The sequence below is a fragment of the Anas acuta genome, chromosome 1 (genome assembly GCF_963932015.1).
Source record: "Anas acuta chromosome 1, bAnaAcu1.1, whole genome shotgun sequence".
NCBI classification, from domain to species: Eukaryota; Metazoa; Chordata; class Aves; order Anseriformes; family Anatidae; genus Anas; species Anas acuta.
Window position 1 is genome coordinate 14,960,245 of NC_088979.1, and position 21,732 is coordinate 14,981,976.

The 21,732-nt window shown below is 38.6% G+C and overlaps 2 protein-coding genes across 5 annotated transcripts in view; one reads left to right on the top strand and one right to left on the bottom strand.

Moving 5' to 3' along the window:
- Positions 1–406: 406 nt before the first annotated feature.
- On the bottom strand, positions 407–13,175 carry DCUN1D5 (defective in cullin neddylation 1 domain containing 5). The gene is made up of 8 exons (XM_068670269.1): positions 12,866–13,175; positions 10,317–10,408; positions 7,933–8,003; positions 7,479–7,570; positions 2,323–2,431; positions 2,125–2,229; positions 1,374–1,476; positions 407–735 (listed from the first exon to the last, which is right to left on the bottom strand). Exons 1-8 carry the CDS (start codon positions 12,958–12,960, stop codon positions 680–682), a joined length of 723 nt encoding a protein of 240 aa, XP_068526370.1. The 5' UTR covers positions 12,961–13,175; the 3' UTR covers positions 407–679.
- Positions 13,176–13,302: 127 nt separating this feature from the next.
- The window catches only part of DYNC2H1 (dynein cytoplasmic 2 heavy chain 1), a 170,378-nt gene continuing 161,948 nt past the window's right edge, over positions 13,303–21,732 (top strand). For all 4 annotated transcript variants that reach the window (XM_068670205.1, XM_068670216.1, XM_068670225.1 and 1 more), the window contains exons 1-10: positions 13,303–13,605; positions 15,770–15,940; positions 16,923–17,058; positions 17,437–17,555; positions 18,121–18,265; positions 19,062–19,294; positions 19,620–19,754; positions 19,855–19,968; positions 20,146–20,257; positions 20,428–20,552. In XM_068670205.1, the coding sequence (XP_068526306.1) occupies positions 13,417–13,605; positions 15,770–15,940; positions 16,923–17,058; positions 17,437–17,555; positions 18,121–18,265; positions 19,062–19,294; positions 19,620–19,754; positions 19,855–19,968; positions 20,146–20,257; positions 20,428–20,552 (1,479 nt within the window). In that variant the 5' untranslated portion in view covers positions 13,303–13,416. The remainder of the gene's footprint in view (positions 13,606–15,769; positions 15,941–16,922; positions 17,059–17,436; positions 17,556–18,120; positions 18,266–19,061; positions 19,295–19,619; positions 19,755–19,854; positions 19,969–20,145; positions 20,258–20,427; positions 20,553–21,732) is intronic.

Sequence of the window (21,732 nt, forward strand, 5' to 3'; positions counted from 1 at the left end):
CCACAGAGTACCTCTTTGTCATTTGAAGTACAGGCAACTTGTTTTCAGCTGTTCTGCTTGTAGAGCCATATGCCCTACACCTTTCTGCTTAAAAAGTGTCTGCTGTTGAACGCCATGCCACTGGGTGGGTACTGAACAAAACAAAAGAGTTTAAGGCCTTTATCTCCACAAGGAGCTGAAAGTTGTGGTACAACCCATGACCAATACTTAATATACAGCACACCCCCACCCAGGGCTCAAATAATTAGTCATTCTTTCTAACATTTGTTGCACAAGACAATCATACCAATCAGCAAGCAACAGTGCCAGTTAAGCATTTTTAAGGTCTCAACAATCCATAGCAAAGGGCACTTCCGAGAAAAATAATCTTAAAGATTTGGTTTTAAAAATAGACACCACACTCACATTCAAGGGACATTCTTCACTTTTAGGCCTTTGTCACCAATTTTATTGTTCTGAAATAAATGCTATAAACATAAGACTTAAAACAAGAACTCCAGCTTTCAGTCTCAGAAGAGGTGTTGTTCAATGCCCATATCACATGTAACAAGAAAACTTCCTTAAAAAAGGAAAAAAATTACTGTAAAGTCTTTCATAAGAATGAAAATGCAATCCTTTTTTCTCATTAGTTTGTGTACAGGCGGGCACCAAAAAACTTGCATTTTCTTTTAAATTCTTGCTATGACGCTTGACGAACTTTTTGCCATTCAACAAATTCATCCAGAAGCACAGGCCCTGCAAATAGACAAAACCTGGTGTTATATTTACCAGTGTCTTTCAAACATTTCCTCTTAATGTATGATAGTTAAAACCATTAGTCTAGGTAACATCCATGTCAACCACTATAGCTAAATACTTACGAAGTATACGAAGTACTTAAATACGCCTGCCATCACTGTCGTCCAAATTTCAGAATTGCACATAATTAAAAACAAAGAACACAATGGGACGCCTAAAGCAATTCAGTCATAGTAGGACTGACTATCAGCTAAGTGGAGATTCATCCTCATAAGTCATTTGTCACATATTAGTAGCTAGAGGACTTTATAATTTAACAAGAATTTAATACATATATAGCAAAATACAAGTTGATGTTTATAGTTTTGTTTCCAAGTCTACAGTTTCACCTAGCAAGTCTCTACACTAGATCTTTGAACTGGATACAAGTGCACTCTGCCACTGCCCTATGAGCAAAATTAATATCTGCAGTTTGAAAGCATGTGATTATTAGGACAGTTTCTCTATGTATTGTTGAAGCATTATTTTATATCTTACAATATTGTTTCCGTTACAGGAATTGAATGTACTCATGTTACATGCCAACTGAAAATACTAAAAATAACAGTTGAATGAACAAAGTTATTAATACTTACATGCACCATCTTCATCATAATTGCTAAGATCTGCATGGACAGTTCTGCTGAACTCTAGCACGTTGTACCACTGATCCTTGTTCATAACTCTATACTTCGATTGCTAGGGAAAACAATTTAATTTTACAAAACTGAAAATGTCAAATGACATCTGACAATACTGTATATTATTTCTAGCTTCTCTCATTTTGTTTTCTGTCAGTTCCTAATAGACAATTCAGTGGATGACAATGGCTACTATTCCCTTGTTTTTCCAACCTTTTCACTACACAGTACATATTTGGTAGTTCTAGAACAACATAAAATAGGTTCTCAAAAGAAGATCTGAGCAAGATTGAAATACCAGGAAATCGATTCAGTGCTCTGATGCTTTAAAAATTGGCAGATTGCCATTTTGCCCTGAAGTAGGGTGTACTTAGTGAAGACATTTCTAGAATGAATAACTACAGAAATCTCCAGAGTACATATAGCATGGTCATAAAGACACACACTTTCCAATGTTAATATTGATTTGAAGCCAGGGAATAGTATCAAGCCAAGCATGCTCCTCAATGTATGCACATCCACACTACCAAGTTGCTTATTGCTGAGCAAAATCTTCCAGAGCTACCCACAGCTTTAGTCACCTACATATCACACAAAAAGCAAACTTTAAGTTCAGCACAGGTGTAGTCACAGTCACAGGTGTAGACCTGTTGACAAACAGGTCAACAAGCATGCCATCATCCAAAAAAGTAAAGGAAATGTGTACCTCCAGGTATTGATAAAATACTGAAAACAGTGGCCAAGTTCTTCCAAGCAAAAGAGCTAACATGGATTTTGCAGTATCAATATCAAGACTTCGCTGGTCTTTATCCTAAGGTCAAATAAAGAAAGCACAAAAAACACTGAAGTACAAGTTCATTAAGTAATTTAAATTAGAAGTTCTTTAACGTTCCAGTAGTCTTACCCTTGCAAAATCAAAGGCATATCTGTAGATATTCTTAAACGATGAAATGTCATTCAACTGTGACCGCAAGAAATCAAATTTACTCTGTAACTTTTCTGTACAGTCACACCTTAAAATAAAGAAAAATGTGTTAGAATTTCAAAGCAAAACATTTCAACCATTCCAGAAAGTGTAAATCAATTAAAATCACCAAAATACAATCATCAGGCTTACAGTAGTAATACCTTGAAAGTGACTGGAACGCTGAACATGTTCAGTATTTTACTGACACGATGAATGCTGCGGTTCAATACTATAAGCAAGTTTAAAAAATAATTTATCAGCATCATAATACAGTCTCAACTTTACTTCTCAAATAGTCTTTCTATGCCATACTCTGCAGTTTATATTAATATCCGGAACTATTTTATCTTTTAATCATTTTGAAAGTTTGCAGACAAGAATATTCAATGTACATTAAGGTGATACACAAAATCCTTATTTATAGCTGGATTTTCTGTCATATTTCTCTGAAAAAAACAGTAGAAAACACTTCAAATCTGTGCATGTTTATGCCTGGTGGACTGAGGAAGCACTCTGCAAAAACTTAGAGGTCTGTGAGTGGTTTATGACTGATAAATTCAAGCTCTGATAAGCCTATCACCTGGACTAGTCAGTAGCTATTCAACAGAAAACTCACGGTTGTACTACAATTTACAGGTCTGCTAGTTGGCATGAAAATCCTTTGCCAAAATATTGCCCTTTTTGGGCCCAGAAATTATTTCTAATCCCAGAAATAAAGGTCTTCACGTATTTTTATTTAGCAATGACTTCTGTTTCCAAATAAAAAAAAAATCTGTTAACTTCACCAACACTGGCACTGGAGAACATAACTTACACATGTAAATCCTCCAGGAAAGGCTCACTCAAAAGAAGAGGTATTATACTATGATCACATTTTATTTTTATAAGATAATGGATGCTTTGAGTAAAAAAAATTAACTTCCACCTTGTCCTGTGTGACAGAAACAATGCTTTCAGTAACACAGGGGAGATGCAAACATGCCTACGTATTTACTTTGGTGCACATGTCCCTCTGCTGGCAGCTTGCCTCTCTGAGAACACTGCATCTTTCACAGCTCCTTCTGGACTTGCAACACAAACCCACAGCCAAGGGCACTTCAGGAGTACTGCAGCACATTGCTAAGATGCTGCACTTCTGCTGTGCTTCCTGCTCCTCAGTTCTGCTAGCCTGTGCATGCACCTAAGGCTGTCTCTATCAGAAGAGCTGCAAGGAGAGTGTTTAGCAATTTGAGCTGGTGGGGCCTTTTTGTTATTGACTCTAGCAGCACCAAGTCCAAACTAAGGTCAGTGTTAAATAAATAAGGCTATTAGCTAATTAGGCTGCCTAGTTAAATGACAAGAGCTAACATTTTACAATAAGAATATATTAAATTAAGAACAGTTCAAAAAAAAAAACTTAGGTAAAATTGAAGGCATTTTCCCTGTCTTCAACTCAAATGAGGGTGGAAAGGCCTTGCAGAGGGATCTGGATAGGTTGGAGAGCTGGGCGATCACCAACCGCATGAAGTTCAATACGAGCAAGTGCCGGGTCCTGCACCTGGGACGCGGAAACCCTGGCTGCATGTACAGACTGGGCGATGAGACGCTGGAGAGCAGCCTAGAAGAGAGGGATCTGGGGGTCGTGGTAGACAGCAAGTTGAATATGAGCCGGCAGTGTGCCCTGGCAGCCAGGAGGGCCAACCGTGTCCTGGGGTGCATCAAGCACGGCATCGCTAGTAGGTCGAGGGAGGTGATTGTCCCGCTCTACTCTGCGCTGGTGCGGCCTCACCTCGAGTACTGTGTGCAGTTCTGGGCACCACAGTATAAAAAGGACATGAAACTGTTGGAGAGTGTCCAGAGGAGGGCTACGAAGATGGTGAAAGGCCTGGAGGGGAAGACGTACGAGGAACGGCTGAGGGCACTGGGCCTGTTCAGCCTGGAGAAGAGGAGGCTGAGGGGAGACCTCATCACAGTCTACAACTTCCTTGTAAGGGGGTGTCGAGAGGCAGGAGACCTGTAAGTAAAACTTACTGTCTACTGTACTACTGGTAATATGTGTTATAACAAATGATTTTCTTGACATAATTAGTGTGAAAGTGTGCTAATTACCATGTCTCAAGACTCTTGAGCTGTTGTCAACCTATTTAAAGCTGATCAGTTAAACTGATCATATTCAGACATGCACTACTCTCAGGACAAATCTCTTAAAGCCATTTAAGGCACTCCCACACCCAGGCAGTGATTTTCTTTACACCAGTGCACTAAGGAATAGTCTATCTTTTTTTTTTTTTATACAGCAATTTGGGTGGCTGCACCATGAACAAGATGACCGAGATCACCCAGAATCATATTCATAACTTAAAAAAAGCCACAACGGCCTTTTACTTAGCATAAGTAAAGTGACAGCAAACTAATGTACAGAGACATGAAAAATACATGAGTTCTCAAACTTGCTTTGATGGAAAACAGCATTAAAAGCCACATCAAGAACAACACAATGACATTAGCTTACCGTATTCTCTTCACACCCCTATATAGTATTTATAACACAGAACTTAAATTAGCATCACAAAGCAGTCCTATTTTCGCTTCTATTGAGGTAGAGAGCTCATTTGAGGCATAGCTGACATGGGCAGAGTAAAGGTAGAGAATCTCCTACTCAAATATTCCCACATTTATTCACACATACTTGTCTTTTGTTCAATTAGGAAGAAAAATTAAGAGGAATGCAATCATTAATCTAAAAGCATCTAGTAATGGTAATGTATAAGTAGTTTGAACAGTCTATTAGTCTACAAGCCATTCCCCCTCTCTCCCTGAAAGACATTCAGCCCTCCTAGGAGAGGAAAGGAATTAACGAATCATCTTGCCTATCTGTTCTTCATGTTCTGACACAGGATCTTCTGAAATTTAGGTTTTACATAGTAACTGAAGCACAGAGAAGCCCAAGGAAGTATCATCTTAAAGAGCAAGGGTGCATTTTTTCCCCCCATGTCCTGACAATGCCAAAATTTTGTTATGTAAACTGATCTATAGGTCTGGAGACCAGAAATCAGACTAAAGCATACACTAAGTAAGTATTTACATGATGCTTTGCGTTAGCACAGCAACAAAGAAAAAGGCAATAGCTACAAAAATTCAAAAGCCAAAAATGAGCTGGTATTAGGTTTTCAAGAAAAAAAACAACCCAGGTAAGTTTTTACTAATAATTGCAAACAGACAAATTATAAACCTGGCTTTCCTACGCTGTGCACCCCCCTCCCACTGCCCGTTGACTTCTCTCAGAAAAGTTTCTCTCAGAAGAGTTTGAGACAACCAGTTCTCATATATATGTACAGGACAGTGCTACCAACACAACACACTAGAATCCTCACTGATGTACTCAAGTCTAATAAGCTGCCATTTACTGCTTGAGCCACCTTCATTTTTGATGGTATATCACATACTTATTTTTCCTACTCTCTGAAGTGGAAGTCTCATCAGCATATCAGAAAGCTACAGGTTAAAAAACACGAAGTTTGGTGGTCACTAAGATTCAGGCACCCAATGTTGGCATCTAAACGTAGGTAAGACTTCAGATTTAGGTGTTGCCATTCACAGAGCTCTAGTGAAGAAACCCTTAAAAGCAATTTGGGTGACCAGTCACTAGGCCTTAGCATACACTGAATACCTCCCTAGGCTCTGCTACACTGACTGGATCTCCAAAGTCTGCAAAAAGAGCTTAAGAAATCCAGCTCTTGCATACAAACCACACTTGTTAATCTGGAACTGAATTCCATCCAGCACTGTTCATGCACTTGCATTATGCGGAATTCCATGTGTTTTAGAATAAGGATTCTGTAATATAAGTCAGACTTAGAACACACACGGGGCTTTTAATGCATTCTAATGTCATTTCTTCAGGCAAAACTGAAACAATGCTGTGCAAGAATGTAATAATACTCTACTGCTTTAAGCATAAATCCTTCTCTCTGAAAAGATTTGTCAAATCTATCACAGGAAAATAGATTCCCTCCCCTTCCCCCCCATACAATATTAAACGATTCAAGCCTACATATTTATGCTCTTTTTAAGATACTCAGTCTTCAGTTCCCTCATATGAAGGTCACAGCTTTATCCAGATGCTTAGTCTACAAACCTATGACTAGCACAACCTGTATTGTTTTGCTCCCCCGAGTAACTGTTTAGGCTTAGCAGTTGCTCTGATTACATGTCCGTTTATGTAAGAGCGCACATCAGTACTGCATTTTCTCACTTAAACACATTAAATGTGAAGCATGACAAGCTCTGTCTTGAAATGAATATTCCTAGCTACGGCAGATTATTAGATAGAAATACAATCTACAATATTGGCTCTGAAGAGCTGCCAGACTTCATGCATTTTTGTGCTTACCTTCTTGCTAGCTTGTCTGACTTTTGAAGCCTTCTAGTTGGGTGAAAAACTAAGTACTTCAGAGAAGTGACTCAATCATATCCATTTACACACTGCATCCAAAAATTCATGCATCCAAGTTTACTTGAATGCAGTATCATAACAAGTCACCCTTAAAACCACTTGTGTATCATAAGTTTCATGAAAAACAGACAAAATGTGATGGCTGAACCAAGCCTCACCAAAGCAGATCAGTTTCATGAATCATGCTCTTTAGCCAGAACATTATCTCACCAAGAATTCCTACTCACTGAATGATGTGAGGAGTATTTATAAACCAAAAGTGTTATTTTACCTATGTATTAAGAATTGCTTCTGACCTGTATCTAATAAATAACAGTAATGATCAAAGATTATCATCAACAGTCCTTATCTATACAGCTTGGAAATCGGTAACAAACTTCTCAGAATACCAATGCTGAGATGTTCACGGACATATCCAGATCTGCTTACATGTGTCTGATAACCAGCCTGGTATTGTGACATACCTTTTTCTAATAAGATGTCACCAAAGCCTGATTTAATTAACATTAGACAAAACTCTGAGTGAATGCATTGGATTCACAATCTGATGAAACACACCAGTTATTTCCAGTTGGTGACTGAGACAAAACTGAGGGCAAGAATCATTAAGCTACAAAGAAAAATTGAACACACATGCAAAAAAGCCAAAACCACTTACTGTAACGAAGTCATCCCCTTTAACCATTCTTCCTTGGTAAAGAACCCCATGCTTTCAGCCTCTAGCTTCCAGGCTAAAACCAACATAATAATCTGGAGGGGAAAAAAATGAGTTAATATGTAAGACTGATTTTTAGACGCCAATGAAGAAAATTCCAAGCATTTAAACACTCCAGCAATTGTACATGCTTGCACTTTACTTGCTAGTAATAAATTAATAATTCAGCCATGTGCAATCATGCCCTTAAATTTAAATTTTTCTGAAGATGAAAGTGCTGCTACAATAAAATAAACAAACAACAGCTGCACATAATTGATGTATTCAGACAAAATCTTAGAACTCCTGAACGCAGATACACGACGCTTTGCTTAACGAAGTTAAGATTTGTATACAGAACTAAATCTACTAATGCAGTAACTCCTTTTAAAGGGTTGCTAGTATCGTAGAAACGTACATTTTCAGGCTCAACACCGATGTCTTCACAAAACTTTTCCATTCCTTCAGGCCCCACAACTTCATCAGGACCTTCAAAACAAAAGGAACCAGACAAATATAAGTAACATTCAATGAAATGCAAGTAACATTTGAATTGCATCATTGCAAAGGTTACACACAAGAATTAAACTACATTTCATATAAGCTATCTGTAAAAACAATTAATTATTCTATGAAGTAACTATTGCGTTAGAACCATTACGTCATCTACGACTTGGAGGTGAGTACATTACCTATGAAATAACAATATGGACTATAAGCAAAACTGAAATAGAACTGTTGTGAACTACCTCCCTAGAACAGCAAACATTTTGCTTATGTGAGTTTTCATAAGCCTCCAGTGAGCTTCACATTGACACAGCAAAACTCAGTGAGTATCTCTGCTCTAAAAATAACATTCTTCAAATAGTTATACTGACAACAACAAAAACCTCTATTTCTGTCTGAGTTACTGATACGGATATTAAGCTTTCAACAGTGTTAGCATTATAGGTTTACATTAACACAGCAGAGGATGAATCTAACAATAATTATGTTAAATTCTTTATGATGCTAAATTATATAGGGAGAGGAGTAAATCTGAAAAATGCTATGTATCTTAACCACGTATAAAGCAGAAAAAATCTTGACTATATTGAAATTACCTTGACTGGGGCCACAACAGTTAGAATGCTGTCACTTTTCCCTTTTAATACAAAGAATACTTCCAAAAAGCAGCGATACAGCATATTTAAAGAGCACATACGGACATGGTGTACAATTCAGTTGTATCTCTGAATCCCTCTGGTTTCAGTTAGTTCTGTTAAGCCTGTTGCAAAATGACTCCTGCTCAGCATCCAAGTATTATCAAAAGGTTTGCTGACATTCTATTTTGATATATTTTGGATCATTATGTTAACATGATTTTAGTGAATACGAACCCATGTAAAAGTTAAAGGCTATATGTTCCACACCAAAATACCATTTTGTGATACTTTTGGCAAATGTTGCTACTTAACAGAAAACCCTATTTTATTTTATTTTTTTAAACTTGATATCTGTCTCCCCTTCATCTGCATCTGCTGTTACTCTAAGCAGAACTCTTCAGGAGTTTGGACAATATACTTGGAATAATAATTCACTACAAGATAAGAACATGCTAAATAAAAAGTTATTGAGAATGACTAGTATTACAGGAAAATAAAACAACTGACATTTAAGATCACGAACCCTTACCTCTTCAGAAACATTGCACAACTTTTTTTTAACCTAGCTAATAAAGCCCTTATATAGAACATGTTAAACAGCCTGCAAGTTTAAGGTATGACGTACTTATGAATTATTACACACACAGAGGAGTTCTCTGGTAATGACGTCAAAATATGAATCAGTTTTCTGGCACAGAAATCATGTATACAATTCAGACATTATGCACTGTATGTACACACAGAGGTACACTCAATACAAAGATTTGATTTCTCTACTTGCTGAGTATATGGAAATATATATATTTAACTGTATAATTTCACTAGAAACCCATTTTATGCTAAAAATGTTAGTTAATTGATAATCTAAATATGTCATATGTATAATTTTGTATACTCAGTTCTTAATTCAACGAGAATATTTATAGGCATTAAAAACTATGTGCAGGTAACTCAATACCTACAAACTTTAAATGAAGAAAATCAACAAAACAGAAAGGAAAGTTTTCCTAGGAAGGACTGATTCCAAAAGAGCATGCCTCAAATGCAAATTAGAAAGCAGATTACTAGAACCAGCAGTAGTTCATTACACTGGAAAGACTGCCAGCAAGGTATCAGTTCCGATTCACATATCCAAACTAATTCCTGGCAGATAAATCATTTCATACTAAGAACTGGTCAATAATGAGTTTTAGCCTCCAATTAGGTATGGTGAACTTCAACTAGTGACTAGACAAGAAACTCTTAACAGTTCACAGATGAAGAATTTCTAAGCATATAGTTAAATGGAGTAACAGTTTAGTAAGTAAACTGCAGTATACACTGGATGTTTACTGAAGGCAACTTATGCCCCAACTCTCTCATTGTCCTTTTAAAATCAGAAGCCGAATCATTCAGTTCAAGTGTAATACCAGTTATTTCATTTTGAAAAACACCATAGGAAATTATAAAGCACAGAGGAAAGAAGAAAAAAAATATAGAAAAACAAATACTGAGAATTACTATAGCTTTTACTAACAATTTAAGTGCATTTTATAAGGAATTGAATATGGACATACCTTTTGGGCCTACATGAGCACAAAAGTGCAAATAATATGTTGTGTTAATTCGTTTTAGACAAAGCCGTATCAGTTTAATTACCAATACACTATGTTATTACCTGCATATTCATAAAACCAAGCTAGGCACTTCTTGCTTGAAAAGTGTTCCTCTCCACTCATTACTTTACCAGGGGCTTGTGATCTGCAATAGCTTAGAGAAACACAAGGGTAATAAGTGTTATCTTGAGAAATGGGAAATAAAATTAAATTCTAAGTGTTTATTATTAGTTCAAACTAGGTAAACTGTTTCACAAAGTCAATATACATAAAAAGCTGAATTTGTTAAGAGACAACTGTCAGTCATCCTATTTCAACATTTGTTGAAACAGAAAGTTACCCTGAAATGCAACCTTCTCATAGTCCAACTTACTGCAAATATTACTTTTCCTGAACTGCCAGAATATTGTCACCTTGTAGATATTAAGCCAAAATCCCCACATGCAGATATTTAAAACATCACTGCTCAGTAATTCAAATGCTCCATTATCTACTTATATTAATATATGCAGGCATTTAAAGTCAGGTCTCTAATAAGCAGCATGATCTTCAAGGGTGCTGAATATGCACAGATCCAATTTAGGTCAACAGGAGCTGCAGAGTTTGACATACATAAAAGTCAGGCTATTTATATTTAGGCATCCAAATTTGGAAAGAAAATTCAGTCAGTTTATTTACATTAAACATGTAACTAAATCTCCAAATTCTATAGCTGTTTGGTACACATACCGGAATAGCAATATGCAATCTATGGAAAGACCAAAACTGCTCTGCAAAGGCAGCTCCCACCCCCCACATTATTTTCCTTATGTGACATACAATCCCATTTTCCTAGGAAGTGATTTTTTGTTGTTGTTATTCTTTGAAAGAATAGAGAAAATAACTGATTTCTTCCAGTAAAACACTGACTCATGAAAGCATCTTTGTTCAGTAAGGAGTTACAGCACCTTTACAACATACTCTCCTCTCAATACAAATTACATACTTTTACAGCATGCTGAAATTTCTAAGAATGAGGTGAAAATTAACACTTCCCATGTATTGTTTTAAGCTTTGCTAGAAGGAAAAGCAACACTTTCTAAGATGAAGCCATATGTGCTGAAACCTGCAATTAAACATGTACTACAGACAACCATCCATTAAACTGCCATTAAAAACACAAGTCACTAGAAAGAAAGAGAGCCATACTTTTGCTTGATGCTTTCACCCAGTATATAACCATGTATACCCATCTGTAATCAGTTTTTATTTTAAAAAAACATTATATAGTTATATAAAAATGTTATATTAAAAATGCTTCTATCTTTAATATTTTGTTATTAGCTAACAGAGACTTATTTACTTCATAGTTTTTGCCCCATGACTACTACTTTCATGTAAAGCTTTTCATTAAAAAAAAAAAAAAAACATTTTGTAGAGTCAAAAGAAGTCTGAATAAAGTTCTGGTCAGCAACAGTCAAGAAAGATGAACTGAAACTGGAACAGCTGCAGAGAAGGACTAGGATGGCCAAGGAAACTGAAAATCTCTTAGAAACCAGAAGAATTTGGCTTAATTTAAAAAAAAAAAAAAAAAAAAGCAAGCAAGCACTCCCTCCAAACTCACATGGAGGCAGAACCATGAGGAAGAAGGATTAGATATAGGATGACTCAGTGATCCTGGGGATCTGCTTCAACTTGGAATACTCAGTGATTCCATAATAATGTTGACACAAGAATGGTTACCAAGCACTGGCTGTGAATAACCTTAGACTGAAACTACAAGCTCATTAACAAGTGCAAAAAGTGAGCTCCGGAACAGTTACCCAAAGTAATCAGTCATAACTAGATAAATGCCTACGGACTTCTAACCTCAACCTCTAAGGTCAACCTATGAGGAAGGGCACACGCCACAGCTTCTTGCAATAGCCATTCCCACAGCATTGATTTCGTAAGTCTTCTGTATTCTTATGTCCTCAGGATGTTTGTCGTAACCACTATTTCACTGACATACTTGGAAAGGTCTAATAGATTAAGGAGGCAACAGTTCCTGAGGAAAGCCCTGCTGGAAGCTCCTGCTACACCGTGCCAATGCTTTATCATGCTAATGGCCATTTCAGGTGCAGAAACACAGAATCATCTAGACTGGAAGAGACCTCAAGATCACCAAGTCCAACCTCTGACCTAACACGAACAGTCCCCACTAAACCATATCCCTAAGCTCTACATCTAAACGTCTTTTAAAGACCTCCAGGGATGGTGACTCCACCACCTCCCTGGGCAGCCTGTTCCAGTGCCTAACAACCCTTTCGGTAAAGAAGCTCTTCCTAACATCCAACCTAAAACTCCCCTGGCACAACTTTAGCCCATTCCCCCTCGTCCTGCCACCAGGCACGTGGAAGAACAAACCAACCCCCACCTTGCTACTGCCTCCTTCGAGGTATCTGTAGAGTGCCACAATTACCATGATATTAATAAAAACGCTGCAGATATTAACGGCCTTCCTACGCATTTTAATCAACGAAAAGCTTCGAGATGCTTCGGGCTGTGGAATTTATTAACGAAGAACGCCTTGATTTTGTTTTGAGGCGTGCTGAGGGCCACAAGCGGCCGCCCCGGCCCGCCCCGCCGGTACCTGCCGAGTTTACACTTCTTGAAGCCGGCCTCCTCCTGCGCCGCCGCCGCCGCCCCCGCCCCTGCCGCGGCTTTCCTCTTCTTCTTCACCGGCATCGTCCTGCCTCGGGGCGGGGGCCGCCCCGCTGCCGGGGGCCGCGGCCGGGGCCCCACCGGGCTCAGCGCTGCGGCGGCCGAGTGCGGAGAGAGGAGCCCCGCGCCGCGCCGCCCCGCTGCTGCTGCTGCCCCCTTCCCTCCCTCCCTCCCCCCGGGCCGCGCAGGCCCCACGGGCCGGGAGCGAGGAACCGAGCGGCGGCCGTTGAGGGAACGGTGCGCGGCCCGGACACAGCCGCCGCTGGGCAGGAAGTGACGGCCCCGCCGGGGCGGGGCATCTCCCCTTTCGCCCCGCCCTCAGCCCCGCGGCCTCTCCCCGGCACGGCACCAAGGGGGCGGGGTCTAATCTAGGCCACGCCCCCAACGTGCGGGGCATCGGGGCGCCCGGTGCCGCCATTTGCCGTCACCATAGCAACGGGGCCTGGCAACGGCGAACCGCCGCCAGGCTCGGCCTGCAACATGGCGGCGCCGGGAGACCCCCGGCAGCGCTTCCTCGCCGCCACCGCCGCCAACCACTTCGGCCTCGAGCCCGCCGCCGCCGCCGCCGCCCTCCGCGGCCGCCCCGAGGTGGCCGGCTTCCTCGACGACAGCAGCCAGGAGCTGCTGGCCCTGCGCCGCTCCGACGGCGGCCTCAGCGCGGCCACCAAGGTAACGGCGGCGCCCGCTGCGCCCCGCGGAGGGCTCTGAGGCGTGGGGTGGTGCCGCGCAGCTGTGGGGCGAGGAGCGGTTGTAGGGTGCGGCGTGGTTTTAGGGTGAGGCGGAGTTTTAGGGTGATGCTCGGTTGTAGGGCGATGCTCCGTTGTGTGGTGACGAGCAGTTTTATAGTGCTGCATAGTTTTAGGGTAATACCGCGTATGTTTAGGGTAGTAATAACGTTCAGGGTAATACTGATGTGTAGTTTTAGGGTAATATTCAGTTATAGGGTGATGCGCAGTTGTAGTGCAATGCTCACTAGTAGGGTGATGCACAGTTTTAGGGTGCTGGGTAGTTTTAGGGTGATACACAGTTGTAGGGCAATGCACAGTTGTAGGGTGACAAGCAGTTTTAGGGTGCTGCCTAACTTTAGGGTGCTGCATAGTTTTAGGGTAATAGTTGCAGGGTGATGCACAGTTGTAATGCAATGCTCACTGGTAGGTTGATACACAGTTTTAGTGTGCTGGGTAGTTTTAGGGCGATACTCAGTTTTGGGGTGCTGTGCAGTTGTAGGACAATGTGCAGCTTCAAGGCGACGAGTGGTTTTAGGGTGCTGCATTGTTGTAGGGTGCTGTACAGTTGTAGGGCGATACACAGTTGTAGGGCGATGCTCACTTGTAAGGCGTTGCGTAGTTTTAGGGTGCTGTGCGGTTGTAGGGTGATGTGCAGTTGTTTGGTGCTGCGCAGTTGTAGGGTGATAGATAGTTTTAGGGTGCTGCGTATGGCGGCCTGTGGGATGGCTTGTTGTCTCGCAGGTGCCAGGGGAAGCCTGATGCACAGCTCGTTTGCAGGTGACCCTGCAGGCAGGTGAAAGGAAGAAAGACCACATTGCCAGTACCCATGCAGCACACACAGCCCAAAATGCGGCACCTGAGCTTCACCGTGCAGAGTGACCTGTGCTGGGTGCCAGACGAGTTCTGTGTCCCATCATTCTGCGGTGAGAGCAGGGCCATGGTGGCTGCTGCCTCAGTGACACTTCCTCGTGTAGTGGCAGGTGGTGTCAGGAGTTGGTAACAAGTGAACTGCTCTGTGGACCAGTGGCTTACATATGGCTGGTGTCAGCACCTCTTCAGACTTTGAGGTCTAGTGCACACTACGTTCATGCAGGGGATGTGTACGTATAACAGCTTGGAGCGTGCTACTTAGCCACTGTCTAATGTACAAAGCCACTGTCAGCAGCTGTGGAAGGTACAACATCAGGTGTGTACAGAGGCCACAACATTCAACTGTTGTCCCACTCAAATGATGTTTGTAGAGTATGGGGAAAAGACATGGCGTTGGACCTTAAAAGTCATTTAAGGACCTGATAAGAAGGTAAGCCTGGCACTGTCTGGTCAAACTGAAAGCTGTTCTTGCTAGCTTTCCACTTCTTTTAAAAGAAAAAAAAAAAAAAGTTCACAAGTGTTTACAATTCCACAGAATTTGGGATTTCACCTACTGTATCATTTGCTAATTTTTTTATCACCTTAATAATGTTCTTTTGTTTCATGGATTCTTCTTTGCCCCAAATAATTTCTGCACTTGATTTTAAGGTAACGTTTAAAATTTTGTCCACAAGTAGGACTGTGAAAGTAACAAGAGTTCTGACATCTGCAGATTTTACTGGTGAACAAGCCTTTCTCTTTCCCTATATAGTCAATGAATTACAGTAGAGCTCTGTATCTGCAGACTTACAAGGTCAATATTGAATACTGAGAAAGTTATTTCCAAAGTAATGCTGTATAAAAATGCTGTAAGAAAGTTTACATTCTTCACATTTATTCTTCTCAAGGCACGCGAGTTTCTGTTTTGTCCTCACAAAGCAGTAAGCAAAGCTTTCAAAATAGAATAAGTAACTTTGGTGTTTGTGGATGGTTTATGATGAAAAAGGCATTACATATTCAATGTTGTAAATTACATATCAGGTTCCTGTCAACTCAAGAATGAGTGTAATAAAAGTTTTGATTTTCTGTGCAAATCAGGTACTACCAGAATGTTATCAGAACACACATGGAATAATGTGGTAATTTATCATTTTTTCTTGATGTAAATTGTTTGTGTAAATGGTAATTTAGTGTAATATGCAGTCAATCACAGTTTTATAGAAAAATAATTTTTTTTTTTGATTTTATTATTACAGATTGAAGCTACCGATTCAAAGAATAATGTGTTGGTATTCTTTAAGCTGCGACCTGATGTAATTACCGAAGATAATCTTCACAGTAATATCCTTGTGTCATCTATGCTAGACTCACCAATTAACACCCTTTATCAAGCTGTTCGACAAGTTTTTGCACCAGTATTACTGAAGGTGAGCAATATACTGATTTAAATGGTCTATAGATTTAAATTGAAAAATTAGAGTTCCACTGTCTGTATTACTTATTCTGACAAAATATTTTATATTATAAAAATAAAGTATTTTAAGTTCTTAAATAATGCAAGATATTTCTAATTTCTGAGTTAAAGAAGGTGCTTTATCATATCATCTCACTGAGGATAACAGGAGGGTTCTGGATATGCGTGTGCCAGACTAGAAACATGGAATACACAGTGCTGTGGTTTTTGGAGACAAGGGCTCCTTACCTCCCTTTCCACCAGTAATTCTGATTTTGTATATTTTTTCTGTTTTAGATGTTTTATATTTTATCTAAAATGCGTATGTCAGTATCACGCAAAGTATGATTCCTACAGAATGTCAGATAGGTGAACACCTGGCCTCTGGATTAGTTTGTACAACGGCAGTTTTCATAGATCTGATATTTTAAAATGTTCTTAAGCTTTTGCTTCATTTCCATTAAAGAACATGTTTCTTTTGTGGACTTTTTTTGTCAAAAACAATTATCATGTCTATATTTCATTATCTTTACAAGCAGAATTTCAGCAGTTGCATGTTTTTAATTTCTTGCACATTACAACATTAATAAAGTAATTTTAGGAAAACACAACTTTCAATATTTGATTATAGCAATTTGCAGATTCTTGTCTAGAATTAGATTTGGAATTCATTCTTCGTAACAGACAATTATTAAAGAATTCTGAACATGCTCAAAGTCCTTTTATAAATCCAACAACTGACCTATGAATTTGTGATTAAAAAAATTACACTGTATTATTCTGATCTGAGAAGTAAAAAGCAGAAAACGTTTTTCCGTGGCCTTAAGAAAAATATTATGGTGTCCCATCATGTGGGTAACTGCCACTAATACGTGTGTGTGTGTATTTAGATTAATGGAAGGAAAATAGTAATGGTTCAGTCATGTGAGTCATATTTTTTGAAATCTTCATTGCAGGATGAGACATGGAGTAAAACATTTGATCCGAAACTCCAGAAGCTTCTAAGTGAGCTTGAGACTGGTTTGAGTACTGTTCTCAGAAGATCAGATCCTAATTGCATGGGAGAAAAGTTCAGTGAAGATGACGTGCAAGGTTTGTTTGGCAGTTATGTTTTTATAACAATCAACCTTATAAATTATATTACTATAATCAATTAATTTTAAATTAGGAGTAAATCAGTGTTTTATAAGTTGAATTTCCAGTCTTTGTGATCCCAGTGCCTGCAGAGTGTGAAATACAACAGCTTGTGCTGAGTAGACTCAGCTTGTGCTGAGTAGACTGGGCCTGGTGATGATCGTCTCTGGTCTCTTCAAGTATGAACTTGATACTACGTTTAGTTTGAGTCAGAAGTCGAAGGGCAATCACATAATCGGAAGGCAAAAAATTGCTTTAGAAAGTATGTTCCACCTGTAAATATTTTGTTACCTTTCATGTGTTTTATATGTCAACATTTTCTGTTCTTATTTGCAGCTATACTCACACCAACAGATGAATTTCAGTTCTGGATAGAATGTGCTCGGCATGGAACGAAATTGTATAGTAAAGAGAGAGCTTCTCATTTTAAAGACCTATTTGAGGACATTGCAAAAGTATATTTTCTTCTGTGTAATAAGTGATGTATTTGTAGGCTTTAAAAAAAAACAAATTCTGTCCTTTTGAAATCAGTATATGTCCTTATGAATATCAGTATATGTACATGCTTTTTAAAATACATGAATATATAGCTATTTTATAGCAAAATTTTACTTTAAATGACATGTAAGTAGTTCCTAGTGACAATGATATGGGGGAGTGCCATAAATTAATGGGGAACAGATTTGACCATTTAATCCTAAGAGCTGCTGTGGAAATGTATGCTACAGTTTGTTCCTGCTAATCATGAATTTGTTAAAAGGGAAATTGAAAATGCAGAGGATAAGAACTGACTCTGTTGTGCAAAATTTTAGGCATGTGGACAGCACTTGCTTGAATAGCACTACAGATATCAATGCATTCCTCACATGAATAAAGTTAATATTTAACATTTTTTGAGAGGATTCCTCCATATTCTTTTAAGCAATAAAACAAGGATACATAGCAATTGCTAGCTTCCATGAAGTATCGTTGTTTCTACAATATGAGTTGCAAAGTGATTGTATTAATTTTTTTTTCTAGGATTATTGTAACTTGGATAGTCTCTCTTTGTTTGAAGTTGTGGATTTAGTGGAGACTACCAGGGATACTGTTGACAGTGTGTGGAGACAAACGGAACATGATCCTTATCCACAGCCACGCATGCATAATCTCTTGGATGTAATAGGTAAAGCTTGATGCAGTCTTTATTAAATGAACATTTGAAAAAAAGTAAAATGAATCCTGGAGCAGAGACTTTTCTCTTTTCTCCTCTAAAAGACTTTGTTGATAGTCTCCAGCATTAAAGTACTTGCTTGTTGTAATTATGATCCGTTAATACTGCTTGCCCTGGGGTGTCCTGCAATTCAGACAGTTCAGGTCGATGCCTTCAGGCATGCCTGGGAGGATGATAGGTAACACCAAGGTGGAGTTTGATACATTTTGAACCTGTGGATTAGATTTGTTTCACTTCTTATCTTTTTCCTAGAGGAGAATGGTTATTTGCATAAAAACCCATTTGAAAGTGAATTTAGTTTGTATGGAAGAGAGCAGGACGTACAGAGAGACTGCTTCCCTCATTCTCATTACAGCAGTCCTGTGTTCTGGGACAGACATAGGACAGCGGAGCTTTCTATCTGCTGTCAGATTTCTGCGTGCACGAGGAGGACGGCTGTTTGTATCAGGATGGCTGGGGGCAGACAGCTGCCATCACTGCTGATACAGATCATGCTTGTGCGTGGATTCCAGATTCAAAATCCATCAGTTTCTGACACCAAGCCAACCTCCAGTTGGACTAACTTGGAGATGTTTAAGAGATTTGTTGAAGCTGAAACAATGTGAACAGTTGCTGACATATTTGTGTTGTTTTAAATAATAATTTTATAATAGTTTTTCAAAAATATTGTTGGGACTTGGTGTGGAGTTTAAATAAAAATATTTTGAACAAACTGTATACTGTTTTCATATACATTTTTGCATTCTAGGGAGCTGTCTAGGTAGATTTGTTCAGAGAAAATTAGCAGCTTTGAACCTATGGGAGGATGCTTTTCACCTTGTTAAAGAAAATCTGAAGGCTGGCATTTTGATTTGCGAGCAATGGGCATCAGCTTGTGAGTACTTAACTGGACAACTGTGGCAGCGTTATACTCTGCATCAGTGGAAAAATGAAAAGTATTTCCCTGAATCTTTAGTCAAACTTGGAAAACGTCTTGATGAGGTATTATTCACATTCATTATTTATTTATCATGTATTACTATTATTGAATAATAATTACTATTTATTGTTATTTATTTTTATCTATTTCATTAAACAGAATTAAGCACCGTTATTTAAAAGGAAATAAAAATAAAGTCATAAAAGGAAAGCAAAAACACTTTTTATAGCCTTTTTAGAGTGAGCATTCTGTAATTCAAATGCTTGCCTGAAACTTTCAAAAACTTTCTGTAAAAAGTAGAGGGGTGTCATGTGCTGATTGTGCTTTTTGCTTTTAAATGTAAGTTTTATGTAAAAGCATGTTGACATATCATATTTTCTTTTATAGGTCTTAACTGTTAGAACACTCCATGAAAAACTCACATTCTTTTTGCCATCTGGAGAACAAAATGCTTTACATGTTGCCCAGGTGTTTGAGCCCTTTGCTGGCCTAAATCCTGTACACTATAATCCTTACACAGAGGTATAATGCTTATTTTTAATTTATTGATACTCCCTGTGTGACTTTTTAGTATTTAGATGAGCAGTCCTAAAGTAACATGTATATGCTGATTGTCTTCTAGCCATTATGGAAAGCAGCAGTTTCTCAGTTTGAAAGAATTATTGCACCAGCAGAAAAAAAGGTGGCAAGCAAACTAAAGAAATTTATTTCAGACATTCAAGACAGCCCTCAACAGGTACAGGCATTTTTACAGTCTGAAAACTTCCTGATGGGAAAAAGTTACTGAGTACTTAAGTAGTCAGTTTTGAGTAAAGGGATAAAAACTTACAGGTGAAGACTATTTATGAACAGCCATAAAGAATGGTATCAGAATATGTTTCATTTTTTTCATTGTTTTAACTTCATATTCTAGCTTCTTCAGACATTTCAGAAACACAAGGAACTGATAAAACATCCAAATATAAGCAAAGAATTACTTTTAGAAAGGGAAACATTGCTAGCAAGACTTCAAGATTATGTCAAAGGTAAAAATTGTTTAACTGTTCAACCACTTCGGTATTTTTGCAAATAATATAACTGTTTATTTACTTTAGAATTATGTCATTATACCTACTATGTTTTTATAACTATAATAATACATTTAAGCTTGTTCTGTTAGGTTTCTGGTCTAACATGAATCTTTTTCTCATGTTAGATTATCAGACAGACTTTGAAACTCGATGCCACGGTGCTCCTGGTGATGTTTCTGGACCTCTGTCTGGCAAAAACCTTTCTGAAGTTGTCAATAATATTGTATGGGTGCGGCAGCTGGAGCTGAAGGTAACAGCTTCCATTACAAACAGAATTCATTCCTAGTTATATATAGTGTTATTATATGAACATAAATCATACATAAGAGATTGTGGAGATAAAAGCTGTAAGAGAGGGTGGAGAAAAATAATATTAAAAAAATCATGGACTTCCGGAGTTATAGAATCGGGATTCCCTATCTGTGGTGCCATATGCTATGTTGAATTTTATTAACTGACACAATAAACAGTCTTTTCATAATAAACAGTCTTTTCATAATAAACTGAAACCTTTTTTAATGACTTGCTGTTTTCTGGCAAAACAAAACAAAGCAGAAAAAAATTCTGAATGGAGATGACTTTTAAATTTTATCCTCCAGTTTGCATTTTAAAGTTCTATTTAAGATTTACATATAGCTAGATTCTGATATCGTAATTCTTATTTATTATTAGCCTCTGCAGTGTCCCATTGAAACCAAAGGGATTTCTTGGTAATACTTTTTTGAGTCAGTGTCTGACAGGGAATTTACATTGCTAAATTAAGGACTGCAGTTTATTTCTGTGTAGTAGAGGTAAATGGCAAGCAATTCTCTGTTCTCTTACCACAGAATGAGTTTAAGACATACTTGATTCTGTCTTAGCTTCTGTTATTTTAATCCATTTGTATTAAAACTTCAGTTGGAAACTCTGGACCTTTGTTTTGGAAAAGTGTGAGCTGATTAAAAGCAAAATGTTTCCTGTAAACTTAAGAGCCATTGACAAAAACTACGTATTTGAATGAGAATAGCTGTTATCCATTCCCAAATAACAATTAGTACATTTTTTTGGGTCACCTATGATTTGCAGAAACTCAAGGGCCCATTTCAGCTGAGTGTGGCAGAAGTGGAGGTCTTAAGTATCTTTTTTTGTGCCTGTGTGTGTGTGCGCGCGCGCGTCCTCCAGTGGGTAAAGCATCAGATCAGGTTTCACAATGATTTCTTCTGCCTGGTCTGCTAAAGCATCTCAGAGGGCAACTCAGCTGATCTGTGTGAGTTGTGTGTCTACCTTAAGCTGAGCTGAATTTTTGAATTCCTCTCATGCCTTCACTGATTCAATCGACTAGGGTCTTGATTCATTTGTCCACACATAGGTGTGAAATCCTATTTGAAATGCCCTTGAGCATTGGCACGAACCTTAAGGATACAGCACACGATGTGTTGTCATTTGATAGG

Bases quoted from the DNA above. Each gene is read 5' to 3' on its own strand.
- DCUN1D5 (XM_068670269.1), bottom strand. From the start codon at position 12,960: ATGCCGGTGAAGAAGAAGAGGAAAGCCGCGGCAGGGGCGGGGGCGGCG. The intron at 8,004-10,316 runs GTAATAACATAG...TTTGTTTTGAAG, and splicing joins TTGGTTTTATGAATATGCAG to GTCCTGATGAAGTTGTGGGG. The intron at 2,230-2,322 runs GTAAGACTACTG...ATTTGACCTTAG, and splicing joins ATGCCTTTGATTTTGCAAGG to GATAAAGACCAGCGAAGTCT.